The following is a 25,410-nucleotide window of genomic DNA, read 5'->3' as shown; positions in this document are numbered from 1 at the left end:
ATGGAGAAGAAAAGAGGAAAAAAGCTGCTAGAATCTGAGAAATCGTCACCTGTGAGTCACTAGATTTATGGAGAATCTGTCACCTCTCCTGACATGTTTGTTATAGGAAATTCTTGTTTTTTACATAAAGACTTTGTGCCGTCCAGGACTGATAGACAAATGCACGTTAAAATTCCCCTTGTCAGGCGGATGTGTCCCTGAACAGTGTGATACTGTCAGCGATGGTTGGAGACTGTCATTATGTAGGGACACAGCCCTGTGACAAGGGAATCGTAACACCCATTTGTTAATGCTTGCACAAAAAGGTGGTGTTAACAATAGATACGGTGCGGCAGTGGAGAAGGGGGGCCCAAGTTTGGGAAACAGCCCAGGGCCTATGGTCTACTTAATCCGCCACTTGGAGTTATATTCACATTGGTATGTGAATGTTGAGATAAAGAGACATAATTACAAATGTGATAACTTCATGTCTGGGTGTTCAGCCAAACTGCCTACAGCTCACTTATTAAGGTTATGCAAACTAAGTAGAAATGGGGGGGAGGGGGGAGAAGGTCGCTGCAGGTGGAATAGAATCCGGCATCCTGCTTGATAATTCACAATGTAATTTAACCTCTTAAGGTCTGAGCCATTTTTTAACTTTTTTTTTTTTGTTTTTCACTCCTCGCCTTCCAAGAGCCATGACTCATTTTTCCGTCAATAGTGGTGTGAGGGCTTATGTTTCACAGAAGGAGTTGTAGTTTCTATTGGTTGCGTTTAAAGTACAAAATAATGAACTGGGAAACAGGAAAAAAATTCCTTGCGAGCTGAAAGTGGGAAAAAACTGCGATTCCTCAATTGTTTTGTTTCACCACATTCTGAGAGCCATAACTTTATTTTTGTTTTTCCGTGGATTGAGCCGGGTAAGGGGGCTTATTTTTTGCGGGTCCATCTGTAGTTTTTATCGGTACCATTTTTTACTGCATATAACTTGATCACTTTTTATTAAAAAAAAATTAGCGCTAAGTTGACCAAAAAGACAGCGATTTTGGTGTTGTAAATCTTTTCTTTTTTACGGCGTTCACTGTGCGCTTTAAATAAAGACATATTGTAATAATTCAGACTTTTACAGACGCAGTGATACCAATTTTGTTTACTTTTTCTTTGTTTTTTACATTACTTTAGAGAAAAAATGGGAAAAGGGTGTTGGTTTTTGTTTTTTTTGAACTTCTAATATTTTATTAACGGAGGAAGAATGAAGGCAGTCTTGGGGTCCTTCACTAAGCCCCTGGGTGCCATGACAACCATAGTCACCCTGCCGATCTCACTACGAGGGGGGCGATGAACTGTCGGAGGGGGCCACCCCCCCACACTTTTCAACGCCTCAGATGCTGCGGTAGCGATTGACCGCAGCATTTGAGGGGTTAAACAGCCAGGAACAACGCGATCACTGTTCCTGACGGTTAGTCCTGGGTGTAAAACACAGCTGACACCCGCTGAGTATGGAGCGCGCTCCATACTTCTCCCCCTGCATCGGGACGTACCGGGACGTAACCCCCCTTTTTCTTATATTAAATTACAGAGATTAAATATTATGTTTATAAACTTCAAACAATATAATCAATAGGGCCACAACTTAACAATATAATGCCATCCCCAATCTCCTGCATTTCTCCTTAATTTCCCCTCAGGTTTGAGTCTTTGGGTCCCATTAGTGCATTGACAAGTCCTGTACATCTTCATCGTCTCCTGTATTCTGCTCTTCACTGACTGTACGGTGGTGTTCAGTGGCGGATATATTATTACCCACCTCCTAGTCACTTATCTTCTGCTGTAAAACACCTGGATGCTGCTGACTGGTTCACTCAGGTCTTTGGCCTTTGCTTTACTTTGACAATTGCTGATGTCAACAGGACTTGGTTTGGTCCTTCTCATCTGTCAGTCACTGTCTCTTGTTAGTATACGTCACCGGGCTGTATACAGCACCTTCTACTGTGAGACTGGGGTGAGTTCCCTCGTAGGCGGATTAGTGGTTGTTTTGCTATGACGGCCACAAACCCTCCGCATAGAAATCCTCTTCCTCCGGCATGTAGCTTGTCTGCATGGCTGCTTAGAATTGTGACACTGCCTTCAATACATGACCAGCACGTTTTATTGGCTCTGGCTGTGCCCGCCACATCTCAGTGATGTAGTTCATCATGTTAAAGTCTTTGACTTAAGTTTGTTGGCACTTGCTGAGGACCCAACCTTTATCAATTGTTAAAATAAATGCTCATCTGGTGATAACAACATCTACATACTCTATAACAGTAGTTAAGTACATACAATAACAATAAAAGGCCCTTAAACTAAATCAAACCCCTTTATATACGAAAAACTGATCTGCCTCTCTGGAGAGGGCAACTAGAAAATGTGTAGCTACTGGGTACATTTTAATTTTGCACTTGGCGTTACTCTTTTAAAGTGGGAATGGTACCTTGATCTGAGCTGATTACCTGTAATATCTTCTACCCACAGAAATATTCACAGATACCATATGTTTTTTCTCCTACGCTGAGATTCAAATTAACGCCCTTAGGCTGTGTTCACATCAGCGTTGCCCTGCCGTTGAGGGGTCCAGTCAGAGGTTTCCGCCTTTTTAACTCCTCAATAGAAAGGCAAATTGAAACCTTCGCTTCCATTTCTCTCACCATTAAACTCAATGGTGACTGAAACGTTGGTAAAGGTTTCCGGTTGTGACAGGGTTCAGTTGTTTTGACTGAATCCATAGCGCAGTCAACTGCGCTATTGGTTCAGTCAAGAACAACAGAACCCTGCACATACTCTTCCTGCTAGGTGTGTCATCTCTTTCGCTCTCAATTGGCTTACCCGATGATCCAACAAAAGTTCCTACCACCAATGGGCCCATAATCGTGGGCGATGCCAAAAGTGTACCTAGTCAGTATAAATTTTGTCTGTCTTACCTTTTGCCAGGTTACAAGCCTCCGCTAGAAGGTGGGAGTGGTTTCTTGATAATTTACCCCATGCATTGTGACTACCGTGTATCCTGTCTTTTACATACTGTATATGATTAATTATCTCTCTAAATTACAAATTTACATTGGAACCCCATGTTACATATAGATGAACTATTTCAAAAGGTTGGAGTTTTATTTTTCCACACTGATAATAGAGAACGCTTGTATATCCCACCCCCATCAGGTCCTGTAAATACCTGATTAATACCACAAACAAATTATTTTCCTAAAATCTGGCAAAAAAGTAACAATGCTCAGGCAATTTCACCTCCTTCCCATCTAAATCTGTAAAGACTGCTCTGTGAGTGGCGTCACCTCGGCCTCCTGTGAAGATTTGCACATTACACCCGCCCCCCATTAGTCACTGCAATGTAACTGGCTGCTCGGTGTTCCTCACGCTAACTGTCAAAATCTACACCTGCATTCACATCTGTCACACCAACTGACTTGTAACCACCTGTAATCACTTACTCCATTACGCCATTTTAACCTACGCCCAGTTAACTCCCGGTTATCCACCATCCCTTGTTCATCTTTCCACAAACCATTCTATTTATCACGTGCAAACAACCATCTTCCAGCATGCCAGCCTTTTTTAACCCCTTCCTGCATTTTCACGTACAGTTACATGATGGTGCTGGTGTTTTCCCGCAATTCCACGTAACTGTACGTGAAGGAGATGGAGCTGGCTCAGGAGCTGAACCAGCGACATAACCGCCGGGTGACAGCTGTATGTTGGCACCCTAAGGTATCATCCAGGAGCTAGCCTCCGATCCGACCGATTAACCCCTCACATGCTGCGTTCAATAGAGATCGCAGCATGTGAGGAGTTTATAGCCACCGGCACCCCAGCAACGTGATCGCTGGGTTGCCGGTGGCTGCAAAGGCGATCGGAGGCCTAATACTTGCCTCCCGGTGTGCCAGCAACGAAATCCTCCTCTGCCCCGTCGTCGGCGGGGCCCAAAAGGCTTCCGGTACCATCGGCAAGATGGCGCCGGCTCAGAAGCTGAGCCGGAATAGTCAGCAGTGGGTGTCCCCTGTATGTTACAGAGTACATCCCACTCTAGCTCAGATTCCAGCCATTAACCCCTTCAATGCAGCGATCCAATGCGATCGCTGCATCAAAGTGGTTTGTATCAAATCGGCAGCCTGCCATGCGATGGCGAGGCTGGCGACTGCTACTATGGAAACAGGAGGCCTAACAATGGCTTCCTATCTGCCATTACGGAAGCCGATTAGGCCCCGTCCGGAGGCGGAGCCTTATCGGCTTGCTGTCAGTGAACAACTGACAATTCTAATACATTGCACTACATAGGTAGTGCAATGTATTAGAACATCAAACAGTTGGACCTTCAAGTCCCCTAGTGGGACTAAAGAAAAGTGTAAAAATAAAAGTTATAAAAAATACAATAAAAGTTTCAAGTAATAACATAAAACACAATCGCCCTTTTTCCCTTATCAAGTCGTTTATTATTGAAAAAAATAATAAAGCCATACATACTTGGTAGTATGTAGTATGTACCATAGTTTGGTATCGCTGCGACCGTAACGACCTGAACTATAAAAATATTGTTATTTATTCCGCACAGTGAACGCCGTAAAAAAAACAACTAAAAAATACTGACATAATTGCTATTTTTTGGTCACTTTGTCTTCCAAAAATTTAAATAAAAAGTGATCAAAAAGTCGCATGTACCCAAAAATGGTACCTATAAAAAACTATAACTCGTCTCGCAAAAAAACAAGCCCTCATACAGCTCAGTCGACGAAAAAATTAAAACCGTTATGGCTCTCACAACTTGGCAACAGAAAAAATCCATTCTCTTTACAAAAGTTATTTTATTGTGCAAAAAGTTGTAAAACATAGTTATATAAATTAGGTATCGCCAGAAGCGGACTGACCCGCAGAATAAAGCTAACATGTAATTTATAACTCCTGTTGAACGCTGTATAAAAAGAACTAAAAAAATATGCCACAATTGCTGTTTTTTTGGTCACCTTGCCGCCCAAAAAAAAAAAAGGATAACAAGTGATCAAAAAGTCACATGTACCCCAAAATGGTACTTTGCACCTTCCGCAGCGCAATCATTCATGGAAAAGGCCTGTGTGGGGAAAATGCTCACTACACCCCTTAATAAATGCATTGAGGGGTGCAGTTTCCAAAATGGGGTCACTTCTCAGCAGTTTCTTTTATTAATTCACATCAGAGCCTCTGCAATTCTGATCCAATTTTTTGTAAATTGCCAAATTAGGCCTTAGTTTTACATAGTACTCTTTCACTCCTGAGCCTGGTCGAATGTCCAGGCAACAGATTAGGGCCACACGTAGGGTGTTTCTAAAAACGGGAATCACAGCATAATAATAAGATAATAAGAGAGCGGTCTTGTTATGGTGGCACGGGCTTGGCACTAGATATTGGCATATCTATGGAAAAAAATTCCCATTTTCACTCTGCAACATCGAGTGCACACCAATTTCTGTCAATCACCTGCGGGGTTAATATGCTCACTACACCCCTCAAGGTATTCACCTAGGGGTGTAGTTTCCAAATGGAGTCACTTCTGGGGGGGATCCACTGTTTTGGTCCCACAGGGACTTTGCAAATGCGACATAGCGCCCAGAAACCAATCCAGCCAAATCTGTACTCCAAAAGCCAAATGGCGCTCCTTCCCTTCTGAGCCCTACTCTGTGCCCAAACAGCAGTTTATGACCACATATTCGGTACTGCCGTACAAAGGAGAAGTTGCTTTACAAACGTTGGGATTCTTTTATTCCTTTATTTGTTGAGAAAATGAGAAATTTTGAGCTAAAGCTACGTCTTATTGGGAAAAAAAGTTTTTTTTTTATCTTCACTGCCCAATTCTAATAATCTATGAAACCCATGTGGGGTCAAAATGCTCACTACACCCCTAGATGGATTCTTCAAGGGGTGTAGTTTCCTAAATAGAGTCACTTTTTTGGCGTTTTCACTGTTTTGGTCCCTTAGGGGCTTTGCAAATGCGACGTGGTCTCCGCAAACCATTCCTGCTAAATTTGAGCTCCAAATGGCGCTCTTTCCCTTCTAAGCTCTGCCGTGTGTCCAAACAGCCGTTTATGACCACATGTGGGGTATTGTTTTACTCGGGAGAAATTGCTTTACAAATGTAGTGGTGCATTTTCTCCTTTTTAGTCCTTGTGGAAATTAGAAAAAAATTAGCTAAACCTACATTTTCTTTGAAAGAATGTAGATTTTCATTTTCACGGCCTATTTCCAATAATTTCTGCAATAAACCTGTAGGGTCAAAATGCTCACTATACCCCTAGATAATTTCCCTTTTGGGGGATTTCCACTGTTTTGGCACCGCAAGAGCCTTTCAAACCGGACATGGTGCCTAAAATATTTTCTAATAAAAAGGAGGCCCCAAAACCCTCTAGGTGCTACTTTGCTTCTGAGTCCTGGGCTTCAGTCAATAAGTGCACTAGTGCCACATGTGGGATATTACTAAAGACAGCAGAATCTGGGCAATAGATATTGATTTGCGTTTCTCTGATAAAACGTTCTGTTACAAAAAAAAATTGACAAAAAATGAATATCTGCAAAAAAATAAAAATAAATTTTAAAAATTTCACATCTACATTCCTGTGAAACGTCTAAAGGGTTAAGAAACCTTCTAAATGCTGTTTTGAATACTTTGAGGGATAAAGTTTTTAAAATGGGGTGACTTATCAGGGGGGTTTCTAATATATAAGGCCCTAAAATCCGCTTCACAACTGAACTGGCCCCTGTAAAAATAGCCTTTTGAAATTTTCTTGAAAATGTGAGAAATTGCTGCTAAAGTTCTAAGCCGTGTAACGTTCTAGAAAAATAAAAAGATGTTCAAAAAAGCCATGCCAATCTAAAGTAGACATATGGGATATGTTAATTAGCAACCATTTTGTGTAGTATTACTATCTGTTTTACAAGCAGATACATTTAAATTTAGGAAAATGCTAATTTTTGCAATTTTTCGCTACATTTTGGTGTTTTTCACAAATACTGAATGTATCGAGAAAATTCTGCCAGTAACAAAGTCCAACGTGTAACCAGATACAACTCAGTTTTAACATTCTTTACAATCACAGCTCACAATCCTTTTGCTCTTTCTACTATGATGGCCAGGACCCATGCCTCAAGGCTGTCCTGCATTTTTCACTGTAATTTGCATAGATCGTTTTACTACTACAACACAGGTGGCATTTGGGATATGTGTCGGGGTCGTTCATTGAACACCGGTTATTTTACAACAGTATTCAATCCGGACGGTCTGATGTTTATACTACTACAGACTTAGTTAGTTGTTATGCTACAATAAAGTCTATATGCCGTATTATCAAATGCGTGCTAGAAATCAATCTGTAATAATTCCTTCCTTATGCCAGTCTGACAATGCCTAAAACTGACTGATTTAAGGACCCTTACACACAATATTACAAGCCGGCAGTGTGCTAGGAGCGTATCAATTGTTACTCCATACAACATTCAAAGTTTTCCCTATTGCACTGGGCTTTCCATTATCAGGACTTAACCGTAGAAGTCCTTGTGGTACTACGGTCTATTACATACAAATATCCAACCCTTCTATGAATATATTCACCATGTTGGGATAAAGAGAAATAATTACAAATGTGAACGTCATATCTGGGCGTTCAGCCAAGCTGCCTACAGCTCGCTTATCAAGGTTATACAAACAGTAGAAATAAGGGGGAGGTCACTGTAGGTGGAATAGAATCTGGCATCCTGCTTAATAACTCACTTGTAATTTTTAATACAGAGAATATAAGCAAATTGACCATCCATCCATCACAGGCAACATTCACAAGCAGCGGATTTCCAACTGTATTTGTGGACAAAAAATCCGCAGCTGGACACCGAAGCAGCAAAGTGGATGAGATTTGACCTGCGGTGTGGATTCTCAATCTGCAACATTTCAATTTCTCATGTGAAAACGCTGCAGAAAAAAAACGGTCTGACTTTCCGCAGCATTTACGCTAGATGTAAATTTAGACCTCATGCACATCACCATGTTCATTACGTGATCTACGGATTTCCCGGACCAAATACTGTTCAGGGAGCCGGGATCATAGCATCATAGTTTGAAGCTGTGAGTCACTGCCTCCCCGCGGGACTACTGGCTCGTACTGAAAACATGTTTCGGTACGGGACAGTAGTCCCGCAGGGAGGCAGTGACACCTAGCGTCATAAATAACTACAATGCTAGGAGCCCGGCTCTCTGAACGGTGTTCGGTCCGGGAAATGCGGCCAACGTGCGGTCCGTATATGCGGTCGTGTGCATGAGGCCTTCCTAATGGTTCCAACTGTACTCCTGACACCATAGCACACTGCATGTTATGTTTTGTTTTTCAAAGAGGGGCCGCTGCAGGGAAATGTAGCGTTACATGCCAAAGGACCTTCTAATGCATGGGTGCCAGAGAGTCTCTCTATTCTAGCTCTAAAAAGGGGGGTCTTGAGCGCAAGACCCCCTCTATGATGTTCATATGTCCTAATAGGGGATGTGGACAGGAATTGTCTTAATGAGAGAACCCCTTTAAATGCCCTCTTATTACAATACAAGGTATTTAAATAGCTCCTATACAAGGGATTTATCTTCATTTAGGAATACAAAGTAGAGGTATGTAAAGTTATCCTTCTGCTTTTGTAGACTATTATGCATCTAGAATAATCAGTGAATGGTGCAGATCAAGCATGTTGATACAAAGCCATTATTGCTTGCATAAATACAGCTCACATCCGTGCAAGGAATGGGATGAGGTGTAGAGCTTGACAACCCAAGCACTTTTAACCCCATCGATTGTACGAGCTGCACTACCCAGAAGTGTCTCTAAATTATTTCATTTCTAGCTAATACATGCTGCAACCATCAATCATGAACATACAAGTTGGTTAATGCTAGTTGGTTGTCTGCCTTTCTAAGGGCCTGTTCACATCAGCGTCGGACTTCCGTTCATCGCTTCCATTCAACCTTTCCGTCTGAGGAACCGGTGAACGGAAAGCCAAACGGAAACCATAGCTTCCATTTGCATTACCATTGATTTAATGGTAATGCTTCCGTTGCAGTTGGTTATCGTTTGCGCTAGGTTTCCGTTTTTTCACGGAAACAATAGTGCTGTCGACTACGCTATTGTTTCCGCAAAAAAAAAAAGCTTTAGGAACCAAAACTAATGGAAACCAACTGCAACGGAAGCATTACCATTAAAATCAATGGTAATGCAAACTGAAGGTATGGTTTCAGTTTGGCTTTACGTTTATCAGTTTCTCTGACGGAAAGGTTGAATGGAACTCGAGAAGGGAAGCCCGACGCTGATGTGAACCCAGCCTCCGTTTATATGTTCTTATGTACAACTATTGACATTGTGTGTCAGCATTGTTGTTTTAGTTATTATATCCTCTACTCCTTTACTGCAGGAAAAAGTCCTAGTTGAGAGCTCACTAATTCCGCAACCTGATGCAGAGTTCACATTCCTTGCGCCATTTCAGGATACATATTACAAGGTAGGGCAACTTGTTAATTTGATCTCTTGTTGTTCTTTGTAGTATTTACAGTAAAGCCTAAAGTTGATGAGAATAATAGGTGGACAGTGAGGGATAAAGTCGCAGTGTGGATTGTAGGTGATATATTCTGAACCTCTAAGGCTGGGTTCACACAACCTATTTTCAGACGTAAACGAGGCGTATTATGCCTCGTTTTACGCCTGAAAATAGGGCTACAATAGGTCGGCAAACATCTGCCCATTCATTTGAATGGGTTTGCCGACGTACTGTGCAGACGACCTGTCATTTACGTGTCGTCGTTTGACAGCTGTCAAACGACGACTCATAAAAATACAGCCTCGTCAAAAGAAGTGCAGGACACTTCTTTCAGACGTAATTTGAGCCGTTCTTCATTGAACTCAATGAAGCACAGCTCAAAATTTACGGCTGTCAGAGAAGCCTCGCAAAATGCGAGGAGGAGGAATTACGGCTGAAACGAGGCAGCTGTTTTCTCCTGAAAACAGTCTGTCATTTCAGCCGTAAAAGCCTCTCACCGTGTGCACATACCCTTAGAAATTCATGATCAGTCAGTCATGCGTGTGAAACCTTCCCCAGAAGGATCGAGTGCCTATCAAGCAGAGTGTGTTTTACAGTTGTTGGTGTCTCCATACACAAAGTTTATGCATGAATGTATATGTTCAGGTCTCAGCTGCATGTGGAATTAGTCAGGGACTGAATATAGGAAGGGAAAAAGGAGCAGGTGCCCTTCCACCACCTTCCCGTTCCCTCTAGTGCTTGCCAGATACTCCCAGCAGGAAGATATAGGAGTGGGAAAAGTTTTTGTTGGCACTTCCAATATTCTAAATAATGGTGATTTATGTAACTTTTACTAAAATATATATTACTCTTTGTTCGGAGCTCCAATGCCACATTTGCCTGCATTGATGACTAGAAGAAAACCAGTGGCCTGATGCCTCCAGCTCAGCTTACCTCTTCAGGGACATAGGATTCCATCTGGCTAGACATTAGTGCCATTTGCTAACCACTACACATGCAATAATGTGTGGTCCGCATCCACTTCTTGTAAAAATCACCTGTAGAATATAAAATACCCCATAGGAGACAAGCAAAGTCCTGTTGAACGCTTATGCTGGCCATAAATATTGAATAAAAGTTGTCTACTGGTTCAGCTGACTTTTATCTAATGGGTATATGGCACTCCTGACGCTCCATTGACAGCAGAAAATGATGGAAAGTAAGATCGGGCATGTTGGGTTTTAACCTGCCTGTTCATTTCTTCCATGGGAGATAAGTCGCTGCCAAAGGTGTCTCGCAGCGGCTTATTCCTCTCTCATTCAAATAAACATGTATCTAGAGTATGGGCGGCTTTAGGGTTCTTACTTGTGTATGTGTGTAATAGGAGATATTTTAGCTGTAGTGTTTATAGCTATATTATTTCTTACTCTTACAACTAATGGTGCATCAAGTACACAGTGTATCTATGTAAATAAATACTTGTATGTAATATACGTGTGCGTGTATATGTAATACAAAATAACACCATTTCCAATTAATCCCTTCTATCGTTTTTGTTTTATTACTCCTTTACCTACTATGTCTAGTCCTGCCTCAAGCAATCCTATGGGCACAGTTTCTAGGGACCGCATTAAGTTGTATATTTATTAAAGCAATCTAAACAATAAATTTACGTATTTGCTGATTTGTTTTTTGGCTGCTCCAAGAATATCGACACTTAAAGGCCCTTTCACACTGGCTAATTATCGGACAGACAAGCGTTCACAGAACGCTGGTTCCCAATAATTGCCCTCGTTCATCTGCTGGTCGTATTAAATAGTTTTAAATGCTCCAAAATATTATCGTTGTTGGCAGCACATCTCCCTGTGTAAACATATGGAGACGAGCAATCGTAGTAAGAAGCGCTCATCCACATACTAGCTCCTTGTGAAAGAAGCACACGAGCGCCGATCAACGAGCTGTCTCGTTGATCAGCACTCGTTGCTCCATCCAAATTTGGCCGGTGTGAAAGTACCTTAAGTTACAGGGGACTTGTTTGCTGAATAACTTGTTTGCTACTTTTTCTAGTAATAGTGTACTTTTCATCATTTAAATCTATCAGGTGTATGTAAAGCTGAGACCTCATGCCAGGGAATTCCTGGAAACGCTTTGCAAAATATATGAGGTGAGAACAGATACATAAACTATGGAACTACTATTAACTTGAGGGTGGTATTACTACCTTAGGGTATGTTCACACGGCCTATTTACGGACGTAATTCGGGCGTTTTTGCCCCGAATTACGTCTGAAAATAGCGCCTCATTAGCGCTGACAAACATCTGCCCATTGAAAGCAATGGGCAGACGTTTGTCTGTTCACACGAGGCGTATATTTACGCGCCGCTGTCAAATGACGGCGCGTAAATAGACGCCTGCGTCAAAGAAGTGACCTGTCACTTCTTTGGCCGTAATTGGAGCCGTTATTCATTGACTCCAATGAATAGCAGCGCCAATTACGTCCGTAATTGACGCGGCGTTCTAGCGCCTGCACATGCCGTTACGGCTGAAATTACGGGGATGTTTTCAGGCTGAAACATCCCCGTAATTTCAGCCGTTACGGACGCCCTCGTGTGAACATACCCTAAGAGTAAAGTGAATTGCTGGCTGCCTCGTGTGACCCACCACTGACCTGTTTTTATTTATTAACTAGTTCACAATTCAAAGCTAAACACTTCAAGCCTCGTTTAGATTTGATGGTTTTTTTTTAAGGCCGGTTTATAACTGCCGCATTTTCGTATATGTGTTACGCATGCAATACCAGGACCTCCTGTGAGTCTCCTGAACTGAACTTACATGATCACAGAAGCCTATAAAGCCTCATGACTTGAATTAGGATGAGCTGCAATACCAAATAATGCCAACGGACAAGAGTGGTGCTGTTTCTGTTTACTAATGAACAATCCTTAACTTTTTTTTCAAAAGTGCAAAAGTGGTTCTACTTTAAGGACTTGTCCACACGTAACGAAATTGCTGCGTACTTTCCGTCCGGAATTGTGGATTGGAAAATACGCAGCAGAATACAGTAGCAGCAAAGTGGGTGAGATTTAACAAATCTCATCCACACGCTGCGGAAAAATTCAGTCCAGAAATTTACCTACGATGCGTCATTTAAGTACCACAGCATGTCCATTACTGCTGCGGAAAGTGGACTGATTTCCTGCATTTTACTGATTTACTGCGGAAAGGCTGCAGAATTTCTTAGAGGCGTGGAAATAACATCACAGGAAGACTAAATATCACCATTACACAGCCCTTAAAAAATAAAATAAAAAATCTGCTCCATTTTCCGCAGTAAAAAACGCATGAAAGTGTCGTTTTTACACAACAGATTGTCTGCTAGTTTATGCGTAAATGTTGCAGAAGTTTTCTGCAGCAAATCCGTTATGTGTGGACAAGCCCTTATGCTGGGTTCCCACGTAGCCTAAACGCCTTGGAATTTACGCAACGGAAATCTGTGCGGAAATTCCACAGCATTTACAGTAGCAGCAAAGTGGATGAGATTCAGAAAATCTCACGCCCACACTGCGGGGAAAAAAAACGCAGCGTAAATGTTAATAAATTGACCTGCGGTGCAGAATTTAACTCTGCAGCATGTCAATTTATGCTGCGTTTTTGTTGATCTTCCACTGCAGGTTTTCCCCATTGAATTCAATGGCGAAGCAAAACACGCAACAGAAAGCCATGTTTTGCGGGGTATTCACAGCGTTTACGCCGCAAAAATTGAAACGCTGGAAAAAAAACAAACAAGCGTACTTACCCAGTACGCTCTTCTCCTTCGTGCAGTCCGGCCTCCTGGGATGACGTTGTATCCCATGTGACCACTGCAGCCAATTACATGGCCTGAAACATTAACCAGGGAGGCCGGAGTGTACGTCAGCGGAGGGAGGGGGTAAAGTCTGCTGAGTAAGCACACATAATTTCAGTTAGAAAAATCGCACCACTTTTTTCAGATGGAAAGTCCTGTGGGTTCCAGGCCGCATACGCTGCGTGGTTTTTACGCAGCGTATGTGTCCCGTGGGAACCCGGCCTTTAGGTTATGTTCACACACGAGATTTGTTGCAGAACTTTGAGATTGTCCTATTTGTCTGAATGGGGGCTTAAGAAATCCATGCACATGCTGCAGAAACAACCCCATTCAGATGTATGGAATGGATTTTTAGTCGCCGAAATTCTCGACTGTCCTGATAGTGTTCTCAATTGTCTTTTTTTATGCAGATATTTGTCTTTACCACAGCAAAAAGAGAATATGCTGAAAAGATTTTGAAAATCCTGGATCCACAGAAAAAGCTAATCAGGTGTTTTAGGATGTATCTTCTGTTAACGGTCCAGTGTAGGGATGTCACGATACCAGAATTTGGACTTCGATTCCGATACTTCGTGTAGTATTGTGATTTCGATACCAAAACGATACTTTATACGATACAGTAATAAAAAAAAAAGTTCTTACATTTTCTGATGTGAGGCGCGAGGTGTAATGAATTTTGAATGTGTCTCACATTAATAGTAATTAACACCATCGTTTCTCAGTCATAATGGGTTAATGTGTAAGGTACATGATGGGGTTACTTACTATTAATGTGAGGCACATGGAGGTTAAATTCATCACACCTTGTGCCCCACAATAAGTGATAGAAAGCAGCTTTTATTTTATTTAATTTTTTTACAGCGTACACATCATAAATGATGCAAAAAAATTGTTGTGCAGGTTATTACGGCCCTGCCAATACCAAATATCTGTTTATTTTATGTATTGAGACTTCTTTTAATATTTATTGTAAAACATGTGTATGTGTATTTTTTTTAATTTTATTTAATATTACTTTGTTTAGACTTTATTTTTAAACTTTAATGTACTGGCATATATCTATATGGCAGTACATTAGCCTGTGTACTGATAGTACACAGGCAGTTGTTAGGACATACCTAAGTATGCCCTAACAGCAGGGCCGCCATCAGGGGGGTATTAGGGGTACTCATGTGAGGGGCCCGGCCAAACCTAATTGAAAGGGGGGCCCGGCAACTGCCGCGACTTGCCTTTGGTAGAAAAAAACAGGCCCCTGCAAAGGGGCCCGTTTTTTCACCAAAAGAATGTCGTGAGCTGCGGGGCCCCCCCTCTCGTCATGCGGGCCGTCAAACACCGCCTGCGCGCGCGACCGATCGCACGCACCCGCGAACGCCCGCGCTCGCGACCGCTCGCATGCGAGAAAGCCCGTAAGCGAGAACCCTCGACAGCCCGGACGCGCTCACCCGTGAACGAAGCGCGCGCAGCCGCGGACACACATGGACACGACTTACCTGGAGCCTGGCTGGAGGTGAAGGACTGGACGTCTGGACCGAAGACATCGCCTGGCGAGGACTGGAGTGGGAGCCAGCAGCTCTTCTGACAGTGAGTAAAGTGTCTCAAAGTGCTGTTTAAGTATGGCCCTGTTCACACAGAGTATTTTGCAAGCAGAAAAAAAATCAGCCTCAAAATTCCTTAAAGAATTTTGAGGCAGATTTTGACCTGCCCACACTATCTTGCCGCATTTTTTCACGTCCTTTCTTGCCACGGTTCCGCCTCTGACCTCCCATCGAAATCAATGGGAGGCAGAAAATGCATTTTTCGCTGCGTTTTTTGTCTGCTGTACTCAACCGCCGTGGGCAAAAAACGCGGCAAGATAGTGTGGGCAGGTGAAAATCTGCCTCAAAATTCGGTGCGCGCTTCCAGGCGGTCGCGGGTGAGCGCTCGCGAGTTTGCGGGTGCGGGCGATCGGTCGCACGGGCGGTGTTTGACGGCCCCCATGACGAGAGGGGGAGCCCGCAGCTCACGACATTCTTTTTGTGAAAAAAACGGGCCCCATTGCAGGGGCCTGTTTTTTTTTCTACCAAAGGCAAGTCGCGGCAGTTGCCGGGCCCCCCTTTCAATTATTTTTGGCCGGGCCCCTCACATCAGTACCCCTAATACCCCCCTGATGGCGGTCCTGGGTAGCATGATATAGTGCTGGACGGAGGACCGTTAACAGGCGGTGCCACGGTAGGGGGGGGGCCCAGAAAATTTAGCTGTATGGGGCCCTGAACTTCCTGATGGCGGCCCTGCCTAACAGACAATATGGTAAGGCAGCCCTGGGGTCCTTCAATTGACCCTGGGCTGTCTGCCCATTGCCCATATATGGTGTGTCCCTCAATCGCGCCACAAGGATTCCTGTGATACGATCCAAGGGGCATCCCCCCCCCCTTCTGACTTCCTCTTGAGTGCTGCAGTCCGCTTTGATTGCAGCATTCAGGGGAATAACGGCGGAGATGAGAGGTTTCTCTGATCTTCACCGTTATAGAACGGGGCTGCGGTTGTGTAATACAGCCATTGCCCCGTTCCTGACAAGTGTGAGCGCGGTCACCATGAGGGGATGCGGCCGGCCCTGCACTAGTAAGCGGCGGCGCAAGCACTGAAGACAGAACATGGGGGTGTTTTGCAGTGTTCCCGCTATGTTCGGTCTTCAGTGCCGCCGCTCATTAGTGCAGCGCTGGCCGCATCGCATCATCCTGACGGCGCGCACTTGTGAGCACTCAGGAGCGGGGCAATGACTGTATTACACAGCTGCAGCCCCGCTCTCATACGTTCATGTGTTACTATACTTAGCTGTGTGGATGCACAGCTAAGTATCGAAATACATGAAATAACGGTATCGAACACTTTGGGGATGCACAGTATCGAAATAGTATCGAAGTTTCGATGCATCGTGCAGCCCCAGTCCAGTGTATAATATATGAACTACTAAAAACATGCTTTTACGTCCTTTTTTTTTTTTTTTTTTTTTTTTTTTAGATGTCCTGATAACTAACGTACGTGTATTGCTTAACTCCTTAGTGACCACCAATACACCTTTTCACAGCGGTCACTAGGGGGCCTTGGGCTAGGCCGTCTCCTCTTCACGGCGGCACAGTCCAAGTCCTGCACAGGTGTCCCGTGCAGGCTGAAGCCGGGGCTCTGCTGTCTGACAGCTGGGCTCCTGCTCCAACGGGCGTGATAGAAGTTTACTTAGATCACGGCCGTTTAACCCGTTAAATGCCACGGTTAATAGCGACCGCGGCACTTAAACAGTTTACAGAGGGAGTGAGCTCCCTCTCTCCCCCATCAGCAGCCCGCAAATGCAATTGTGGGCCTCCGATGGGGTGCCATAGCAGCTGGGGGCCTGATAGAGGTCCCCAGGTCGGACGTGCCAGAGGCAGATTTACACTGACAGGCAATAATGCTATGGTAAACTGCGTATACCAAAGCATTATAGCAGCGAGTTTAATCCGTTCGTGACCTCCAATATGCCTTTTCACGTCAGCAACTAACGGGCTTTATTCTGATGCATAAGCCTTTTTACGGCACTGCATCAGGATAAATAAACAGAGCAGGGAGCTGTCAAATCTCCCTGCTCTCAGCTGCCAGTGGTAGCTGAGGGCTGGGGGCGTCCCTGCTCGAACGTGTGAGATCGATATTAGTATCGATCTCACCCGTTGAACCCTTCAGATGCGGTGCTCAATAGCGTGCACCGCATCTGAGTGGTTTTGGAGAGGGGGAGGGAGCTCCCTCTCTCTTCCACCAACACCCGAAGGTAAGATCGCAGAGTGTCTGTGTCTCCGATGGCAGCTGGGGGCCTTATAAAGGCCCCCAGGTCTGTCTGTAGTGAATGCCTGCTAGGTCATGCCTGAGGCATGTCCTAGCAGATGCCTGTCCGTTTTAAACAGACAGGCAGTAATACACTGCAATACGAAATTATTGCAGTGTATTATAATAGCGATCGGAGAATCGCATATTAAAGTCCCCTAGTGGGACTAGTAAAAAAAAAGTTTAATAAAGTTTAATTTAAAAAAAATGAAAAACCCACTTTTTCCCCTTACAAACTGCTTTACTATTAAAAAACCAAAATAAAGTAAAGTTTACGCATATTTGGTATTGCCGCGTCGGTAACGATCCCGACTATAAATCTATTACGTTATTTAACCCACACAGTGAACGCCGTAAAAATTTAATAAAAAACTATGGAAAAATAGCTGTTTTCTGTGAATCCTGACTTTAAAAAAATGTGATAAAAAGTGATATAAAAGTCGCACCTACTCCAAAATGGTACCAATAAAAACTACAAGTATTCCCGCAAAAAAAAGTACACTGCATCGGCAGAACAATAAAAACGTTATGGCTCTTCAAATATGTAGACACAAAAACAAATAATTTAAAAAAAAAAAGTGTTTTTACTGTGTAAAAGTAGTAAAACATACAAAAACTATACAAATTTGGTATCGTTGCAATCGTAACAACCCGCTGAATATTGTGTTATTTACACCACATGGTAAACGGCGTAGATTTAGGACGCGAAAAAGTGTGGCGAAATTTCTTTTTTTTTTCTATTCCCCCCCCCCCCCCAAAAAAGGTAATAAAAGTTAATCAATAAACAATATGTACCTCAAAATGGTGCTATTAAAAAATACAACTTGTCCCGCAAAAAATAAGACCTTATACAGCTATGTCGACGCAAAAATTAAGAAGTTATAGCTCTTGGAATGCGACGATGGAAAAACGAAAAAGGCTTGGTCATTAAGGTTTAAAATAGGCTGGTCATTAAGGGGTTAAAGATCGTATAGTAAAGTCTCCTAGTGGGACTAATAAATGGGAAATAAAAATGACAGTGCAAAAAGTGGTTTTATATAGTAAGTGTAAAAAATAAATAAAACTACACATATGCTATCGTCGCAACCGTAATGGCCCAAACAATGAAGTTAATATGTAAATTAAACCGCAAGGTGAACACTGCAAAAAACAATGGCGAAGTTGCTATTTTATTCCATTGCCCCCCAAAAAAGTCATAAAAGTTAATCAACGAGTCCCATGTACCCCAAAACAGTACCAATAAAAACTACGTCCCGTCCCGCATTAAACAAGCCCTCATATCGCTACATTGACGGGGAAAAAAACAAATTACGGCTCTTAGAAAGCGACGATGCAAAAAGCAAATCATTTTAGTTCAAAAGAGTTTTTATTGTGTAAAAGTTATAAAAACCCCTCCACATATGTGGTATTGCCGTAATCGTACCGACCCATAGAATAAAGGTAACATTATCTATGCCACACGGTGAACGGCGTGAACTTAAAACGCATAGAAATTTTTTTTAACAAAAGTTAATCAAAATATGATCTGTACCCCAAAACGGTGCCATTAAAAAGTACAACTAATATTGCAAAAACAAGTCCTCATACAGCTATGTCGACACAAGAATAAAAAAAAGTTATAGCTGTTTGAATACGACTATAGAAAAACAAAAAAAAATAGCTTGGTCATTAGGGCCTAAAATAGGATGGTCACTTAGGGGTTAAAGGGGTTGTCTTAACAAGACAACACCACTATCAATATACCCATTATGGATGTCCCTATTAAAGTCTGAGCGGAGAGCCAAGTCTCTGCCATGAATCAGGTTAAGTCCAAACGCAGCCGCCCTTGCCCGGTTGCGACGTTGTTGCGGGTAAAACGGACCTTTACCTGCAAAATCGAGTGGCTATTTAACCCCTTCGCGCTCAGTGACGTACTATTCGGTCATCGTAACTATCCCGTTCGCGATCCGTGACGGAATAGTACGTCACGGGAGGAACGGCCATTTAGACACATACAAGAGCTGTGACCGCTGCTGTCTTGTACAGCGGTTGCTGCAGCTCCAATAGCGGGGACCGATCGCTGTGTTCAATAGAAATCGCTGCTTTTTAGGGGTTAACCCACCATCGATGGCCCACTACATGATAGGGGGCAGCGATGGTTGCTATGACAACCAGACGCCTAACAATGGCGTCCAGCTATGCCATCTACGGAGGCCTAGTGAGTCACGACAAAGTCAGGACCCACTATGCTTGCTGTCAGTGAGTAGCTGACCGCTCTAATACACTGCACTACGCATGTAGTGCAGTGTATTAGAATTGTGATCAGGGCCTCCTGCCGTCAAGTCCCCTAGTGGGACAAAGTAATAAAGTAAAAAAAAAAGTTGTGTAAAAATAAGAAAATAAAAGTTTTAAAAGTAAAAATCCGCCTTTTTCCCTTTATCAGTCCTTTATTATTAATAAAAATAAATAAACAAATAAACTATACATAATTGGTATCGCCACGTCCGTAACGGCCTGATCTACAAAATTATTTCGCTATTTATCCCGCACGGTGAACGCCATAAAAGAAAATAATAAACTATACAAGAATCACAATTGTTTGGTCACTTCACTTCCCAAAAAATGGAATAAAAAGATCAAAAAGTCGCAAGTACCTAAAAATGGTACTGATTGAAACTACAGTTCGTTACGCAAAAAAACAAGTACTCACACGGCTTTCTTGATGGAAAAATAAAAAAAGTTATGGCTCTTAGAATAAGGTAAACCCTCATGCATACGACCGTAGCCATGTGCACGGCCTTGATATCCGGGTCGGCCGGCCATAGAGTGTCAGCCGCGAGCCGCCCGCAAATCGCGGCTGTGCACATGGCCGCGGCCATTATTTTCAATGAGCCCGGACTGCAAGAATACGGCCGTAATAAGGTTTGCCCGTTCTTTCTGTGGTACAGGCTCCGGGGCCATGCACGGACCGTGGAAACCACGGTCGTGTGCATGGCCCCACAGGAATGAATGGGGCCGCAATTCTGTGGATTTTCGGGGGAATTGCGGCCGCAAAAGCACGTTCGTGTGCATGGGGCCTAACACAAAAAGTAAATGATTTTTTTACAAAAAGTATTTTATTGTGCAAATGCCATAAGACATAAAAAAAACTATAAACATATGGTATCCCCGTAATCGTATTGGCATGCAGAATAAAGTGAAAAGGTAATTTATAGCGCACGGTGAACACTGTAAAAAAATTAGAATAAAAAATCAATAGTAGAATTGCTGTTTAGTCACCACGCCTCTTAAAAATAGAATAAAAACTGATCAAAAAGTCGCATGCACCCCAGGAAAACTACAATGAATTCCTCAAGGGGTCTAGATTCCAAAATAGGGTCACTTTTGGGGAGTTTTCACTGTTTTGGCACCACAAGACTTCTTCAAACCGGACATGGTGCCTAATAAAAAGGAGGCCTCAAAATCCTCCTTTGCTTCGGAGGCCGATGCTTCAGTAAATTAGCGCACTAGGGCCACATGTGGGATATTTCTCAAAACTGCAGAATCTGGGTAATAAGTATTCAGTTGCGTTTCTATAGTAAAACCTGTCAATTTCACCTCTACTTTGCTCTAAATTCCTGTGAAAAACCTAGAGGGTTAATAAACTTTCTATATGCTATTGTGAAAACTTTGAGGGGTCTAGTTTCTCAAATGGGGTGTTTGATAGGGGTTTCTAATATATAGGCCCCTCAAAGCAACTTCAGAACTGGAACCTAAAAAAAAATAAAAAATGAGGCAGTACTTCGCTTCTTACATTGTACTGATAATGAGCAGTGCCCACCCCGAGATGACCCCAGTTTTGACCGTTTGTATAAACAGAGACTCAAGCATACACCCCCGTGAAGTGTATTTCTATTGAGGAGTCCTTGGTACATTTCAAAGGGAGGCTTCAATTCCACCAGTACCTGCCGAGTAAGAGGGCAAGGTATGGCGTGAAGATGTAGAAGCTGTGCGAGAGTGCATCAGGGTATACTTACAAATTTAAGATATATGAAGGAAAGGACAGCAGTATTCAGCCCCCAGAATGCCCCCCCCCCTTTACTGGGAGTTAATGCAAAAATTGTGTGGGATTTGGTGCACCCACTGCTGGACCAGGGTTACCGCCTCTACCTGGATAATTTTTATACCAGCGTCCCACTCTTCAACTGCCTCGCTTCCAGAAGTCCTGAGGCATGCGGCACTGCTAGAAGAAATCTGAGAGGCCTCCCTAAGACTCTGCAGGGCAAACCAGAAGGGGTGAGAGCAGGGCACATTCTAGCAGCAAAATATTGTGTGTCAAGTACAAGGACAAGAGAGATGTCCATGTATTGACAACAATACATGGCCACACCAGTAAGCATGTACCTGTACCAGTACAGAGACCCCCAAACCAGACTGCATCCTGGACTACAATAGGTACATGGGAGGGGTGGACTTGTCAGATCAAGTCCTGAAGCCCTACAGTGCCAAGCGGTGTAGTATAAGAAGCTGGCCGTGCACATCATACAGATGGCATTGTACAATGTGTACGTGCTACATCGATGTACAGGCCAGAAGGCTATTATATTACAGGCCAGAAGGCTATTTTCGGTCGAAAACGACTGAAAAATCGGAAGCAGAACGCCTCCAAACATCTGCCCATTGATTTTCAATGGGACAAACTGCGTTCTGTTTCGACGGGGCGTTATTTACGTGGCCGTTTTCCAAATGGCCGTGTAAACAAATGGCTGCGAAAAAGTGCATGTCACTTCTCTAGCAGTTATTTATTGACTCCATAGAAAAACAGCTCCAAAAACGGCTGCACAAAAGGCAGCGAAAAACGCGAGTTTGCTTAAAAATCGGCTGAAAATCCGGAGCTGTTTTCAAGGGTATTTCCAGACATTTTTGATTTTGTGTGCGCACATACCCTCCCAGGAAAAAAATTTATTACAATTTTGGGGGAAAAATAAATAAATTTGTAAATCTCACTCTACTTTGCATTAATTTTTGTGAAACGCCTAAAGGGTTAAGAAACTTTCTAAATGCTGTTTTGAATACTATGAGGGTGCAGTTTAAAATGGGGTTATTTATTGGGGATTTCTAATATATAAGACCCTCAAAACCACTTCCGAACTGAACTGATCCATGAAAAAATAGCCTTTTCAAATTCTTAAAAATGTGAAATTTCTGCTAAAATTCTAAGCCTTGTAACCTCCTAGAAAAATAAAAGGACGTTCAAAAAACGATGCAAAGTAGACATATGAGAAATGTTAACTAGTGACTATTTTGTGTGGTATTACTATCTGTTTGTTTTATAAGCAGATACAATTAAATTTAGAAAAATGCTAATTTTTGCAAGTTTTCTCTAAATGTTGGTATTTTTCACAAATACTGAATTTATCGACCAAGTTTTCTCACTAACAAAGTACAGTATGTTTTCTTGTGACAATCTCCGAATCGCTTGGATAAAAGCATTCCAAAGTTATTACCACATAAAGGACCATATGTCAATTTGAAAAAATCGTGTCCACAAAGCCAAAACAGGCTGTGTCTTAAGGGGGTTAATTAATGTACCCATTATGGTCGAACAACTTTTCAGGTTAAGGGCCGTTTTACCCGCAATAACACGCGGCCATTAACCAGCTAGTTTACAGCTGCGCCGAACATTGTATCGGCGTGGTTGTTGACCGCGTCGCGACCGGACCGCTCCGTTTGGACTTACCCATCGCCCATTAGTTTGCACAGTATGTAATACATTTCCTGTTGTGACCATTGAAAGGAAATGTGACATCAGCTGATTATTGGGTTTTCAGAAGTAAAATCCATGGTAATCCGCTGATCGCAGCTTCCGTCTTAAAAAGGGGTTGTTTTTAATAACCTTATAAAAACACTAGTTGGTGATTTGATGTGGTTACTTGTTATACCTTAGCGTAATAAATTAAACTATTGAAACAAAACAAACTATAGTACAATTTTTAATTGCACTTTACTAAATATTTATCTAACTCTTCTGCAGGCACCGCCTTTATCAGAAAGATTGTGTTTGTGTATCAGGTCAATATGTGAAGGACTTAAATGTTCTTCAAAGGGATCTAGCCAAAACCGTTGCACTGGATACTGTGGCTTATACTCTCCCCTTCCATGTAAGTAAATTGTATCTTCTAGTTCTAAAACTACTACAACATGTTATACTTCAATCTCTTTCAAATGCAAAACTCCTACTATGTCATTTCAGCTTACAAATAGAATTCCTGTAAGGAGCTGGTTAGGAAACCAAACCGATAAGGAACTTCTGACCATGCTTCCGGTTCTGGAGCAAATGACCCATATGGTAAGCAATACTATAACCATGGGTTTTAATCTACTTTTTCAAAATACATTGATTATGTTCTGTAACCATTGTACATTCCCAATAGACTGTGTATATAAACCCATAGATCCTAACTGCTCTTCCCATATCTTTCCTTTACCCGAACAGGACGACGTACGACAGGTGATTTCCCATCAATTTCATGTTGATGAACTGGTTGCATCATGAAGACTCTATCATAAATAAATTATATTACGTTAAGGCTGGATAAATGTAAATTAAATCTGTCAAGTATATTTTTGATGATGGATTTTTTTTATTTATTTTTTTATTGTTGTATATTTGTTTTATTCAATAAAATCAAATAATCTTGTAAGGATTTACGTAAATCTTAGTGATTTAAAATGGAGTCGGTAGGTGGTATATTTTGAACCAAACTAGGCTGTAGAAATTTTTTGGGATCGAATCAACTAGAAAAAGATTTTAAAGAAATATACATGAATGTGTTTTTGTAGTACTTTTTGTTTTGCATTTCCTCATTCAGTCAGGTTAGATTTGTGCATAATACAACCTATTTGTACGCCCAGGGACAATTTATTTTGCTTGTTATATACAGTGAAGGAAATAAGTATTTGATCCCTTGCTGATTTTGTAAGTTTGCCCACTGTCAAAGACATGAACAGTCTAGAATTTTAAGGCTAGGTTAATTTTACCAGTGAGCGATTTCGAGGCTGTCGCTAGGCAACTCGGATCTTCAGCTCCCTCCATAAGTTTTCGATGGGATTAAGGTCTGGAGACTGGCTAGGCCACTCCATGACCTTAATGTGCTTCTTTTTGAGCCACTCCTTTGTTGCCTTGGCTGTATGTTTCGGGTCATTGTCGTGCTCGAAGACCCAGCCACGAGCCATTTTTAATGTCCTGGTGGAGGGAAGGAGGTTGTCACTCAGGATTTGACGGTACATGGCTCCATCCATTGATGCGGTGAATTAGTCCTGTGCCCTTAGCAGAGAAACGCCCCCAAAACATAATGTTTCCACCTCCATGCTTGACAGTGGGGACAGTGTTCTTTGGGTCATAGGCAGCATTTCTCTTCCTCAAAACACGGCGAGTTGAGTTAATGCCAAAGAGCTCAATTTTAGTCTCATCTGACCACAGCACCTTCTTGAGCAGGGGGACCTTGCGGGCACTGCAGGATTTTAATCCATTACGGCGTAATGTGTTACCAATGGTTTTCTTGGTGACTGTGGTCCCAGCTGCCTTGTGATCATTAACAAGTTTCCCCCGTGTAGTTTTCGGCTGAGCTCTCACCTTCCTCAGGATAAAGGATACCCCACGAGGTGAGATTTTGCATGGAGCCCCAGATCGATGTCGATTGACAGTCATTTTGTATGTCTTCCATTTTCTTACTATTGCACCAACAGTTGTCTCCTTCTCACCCAGCGTCTTACTTATGGTTTTGTAGCCCATTCCAGCCTTGTGCAGGTCTATGATCTTGTCCCTGACATCCTTAGAAAGCTCTTTGGTCCTGCCCATGTTGTAGAGGTTAGAGTCAGACTGATTAATTGAGTCTGTGGACAGGAGTATTTTATATAGGTGACCATTTAAGACAGCTGTCTTTAATGCAGGCACCAAGTTGATTTTGGAGCGCGTAACTGGTCTGGAGGAGGCTGAACTCTTAATGGTTGGTAGGGGATCAAATACTTATTTCTCTGTGCACAATGCAAATAAATATATATAATTTTGACAATGTGATTTTCAGTTGTTTTTTTAAATATAATCGATCTCTCACTGGTAAAATTAACCTAGCCTAAAAATTCTAGACTGTTCATGTCTTTGACAGTGGGCAAACTTACAAAATCAGCAAGGGATCAAATACTTATTTCCTTCACTGTATATCGTGTCTTATAATAGAACA

The 25,410-nt window shown here is 42.4% G+C and overlaps 1 protein-coding gene across 1 annotated transcript; it reads left to right on the top strand.

Annotated features, from left to right (window-relative positions):
• Nucleotides 1–23,751, top strand: LOC142746434 (CTD small phosphatase-like protein 2-A). Its single transcript, XM_075854917.1, has 7 exons — nucleotides 1–51; nucleotides 9,436–9,522; nucleotides 11,639–11,701; nucleotides 13,792–13,871; nucleotides 23,202–23,328; nucleotides 23,421–23,516; nucleotides 23,664–23,751. Exons 1-7 carry the CDS (start codon nucleotides 1–3, stop codon nucleotides 23,721–23,723), a joined length of 564 nt encoding a protein of 187 aa, XP_075711032.1. The 3' UTR covers nucleotides 23,724–23,751.
• The last annotated feature ends 1,659 nt before the right edge of the window (nucleotides 23,752–25,410 follow it).

Source organism: Rhinoderma darwinii, chromosome 1, assembly GCF_050947455.1.
Source record: "Rhinoderma darwinii isolate aRhiDar2 chromosome 1, aRhiDar2.hap1, whole genome shotgun sequence".
Classification (NCBI taxonomy): Eukaryota; Metazoa; Chordata; class Amphibia; order Anura; family Rhinodermatidae; genus Rhinoderma; species Rhinoderma darwinii.
The sequence above is the reverse complement of the archived record's forward strand: the minus strand, read 5'-3'. Positions and strand labels throughout refer to the sequence as shown.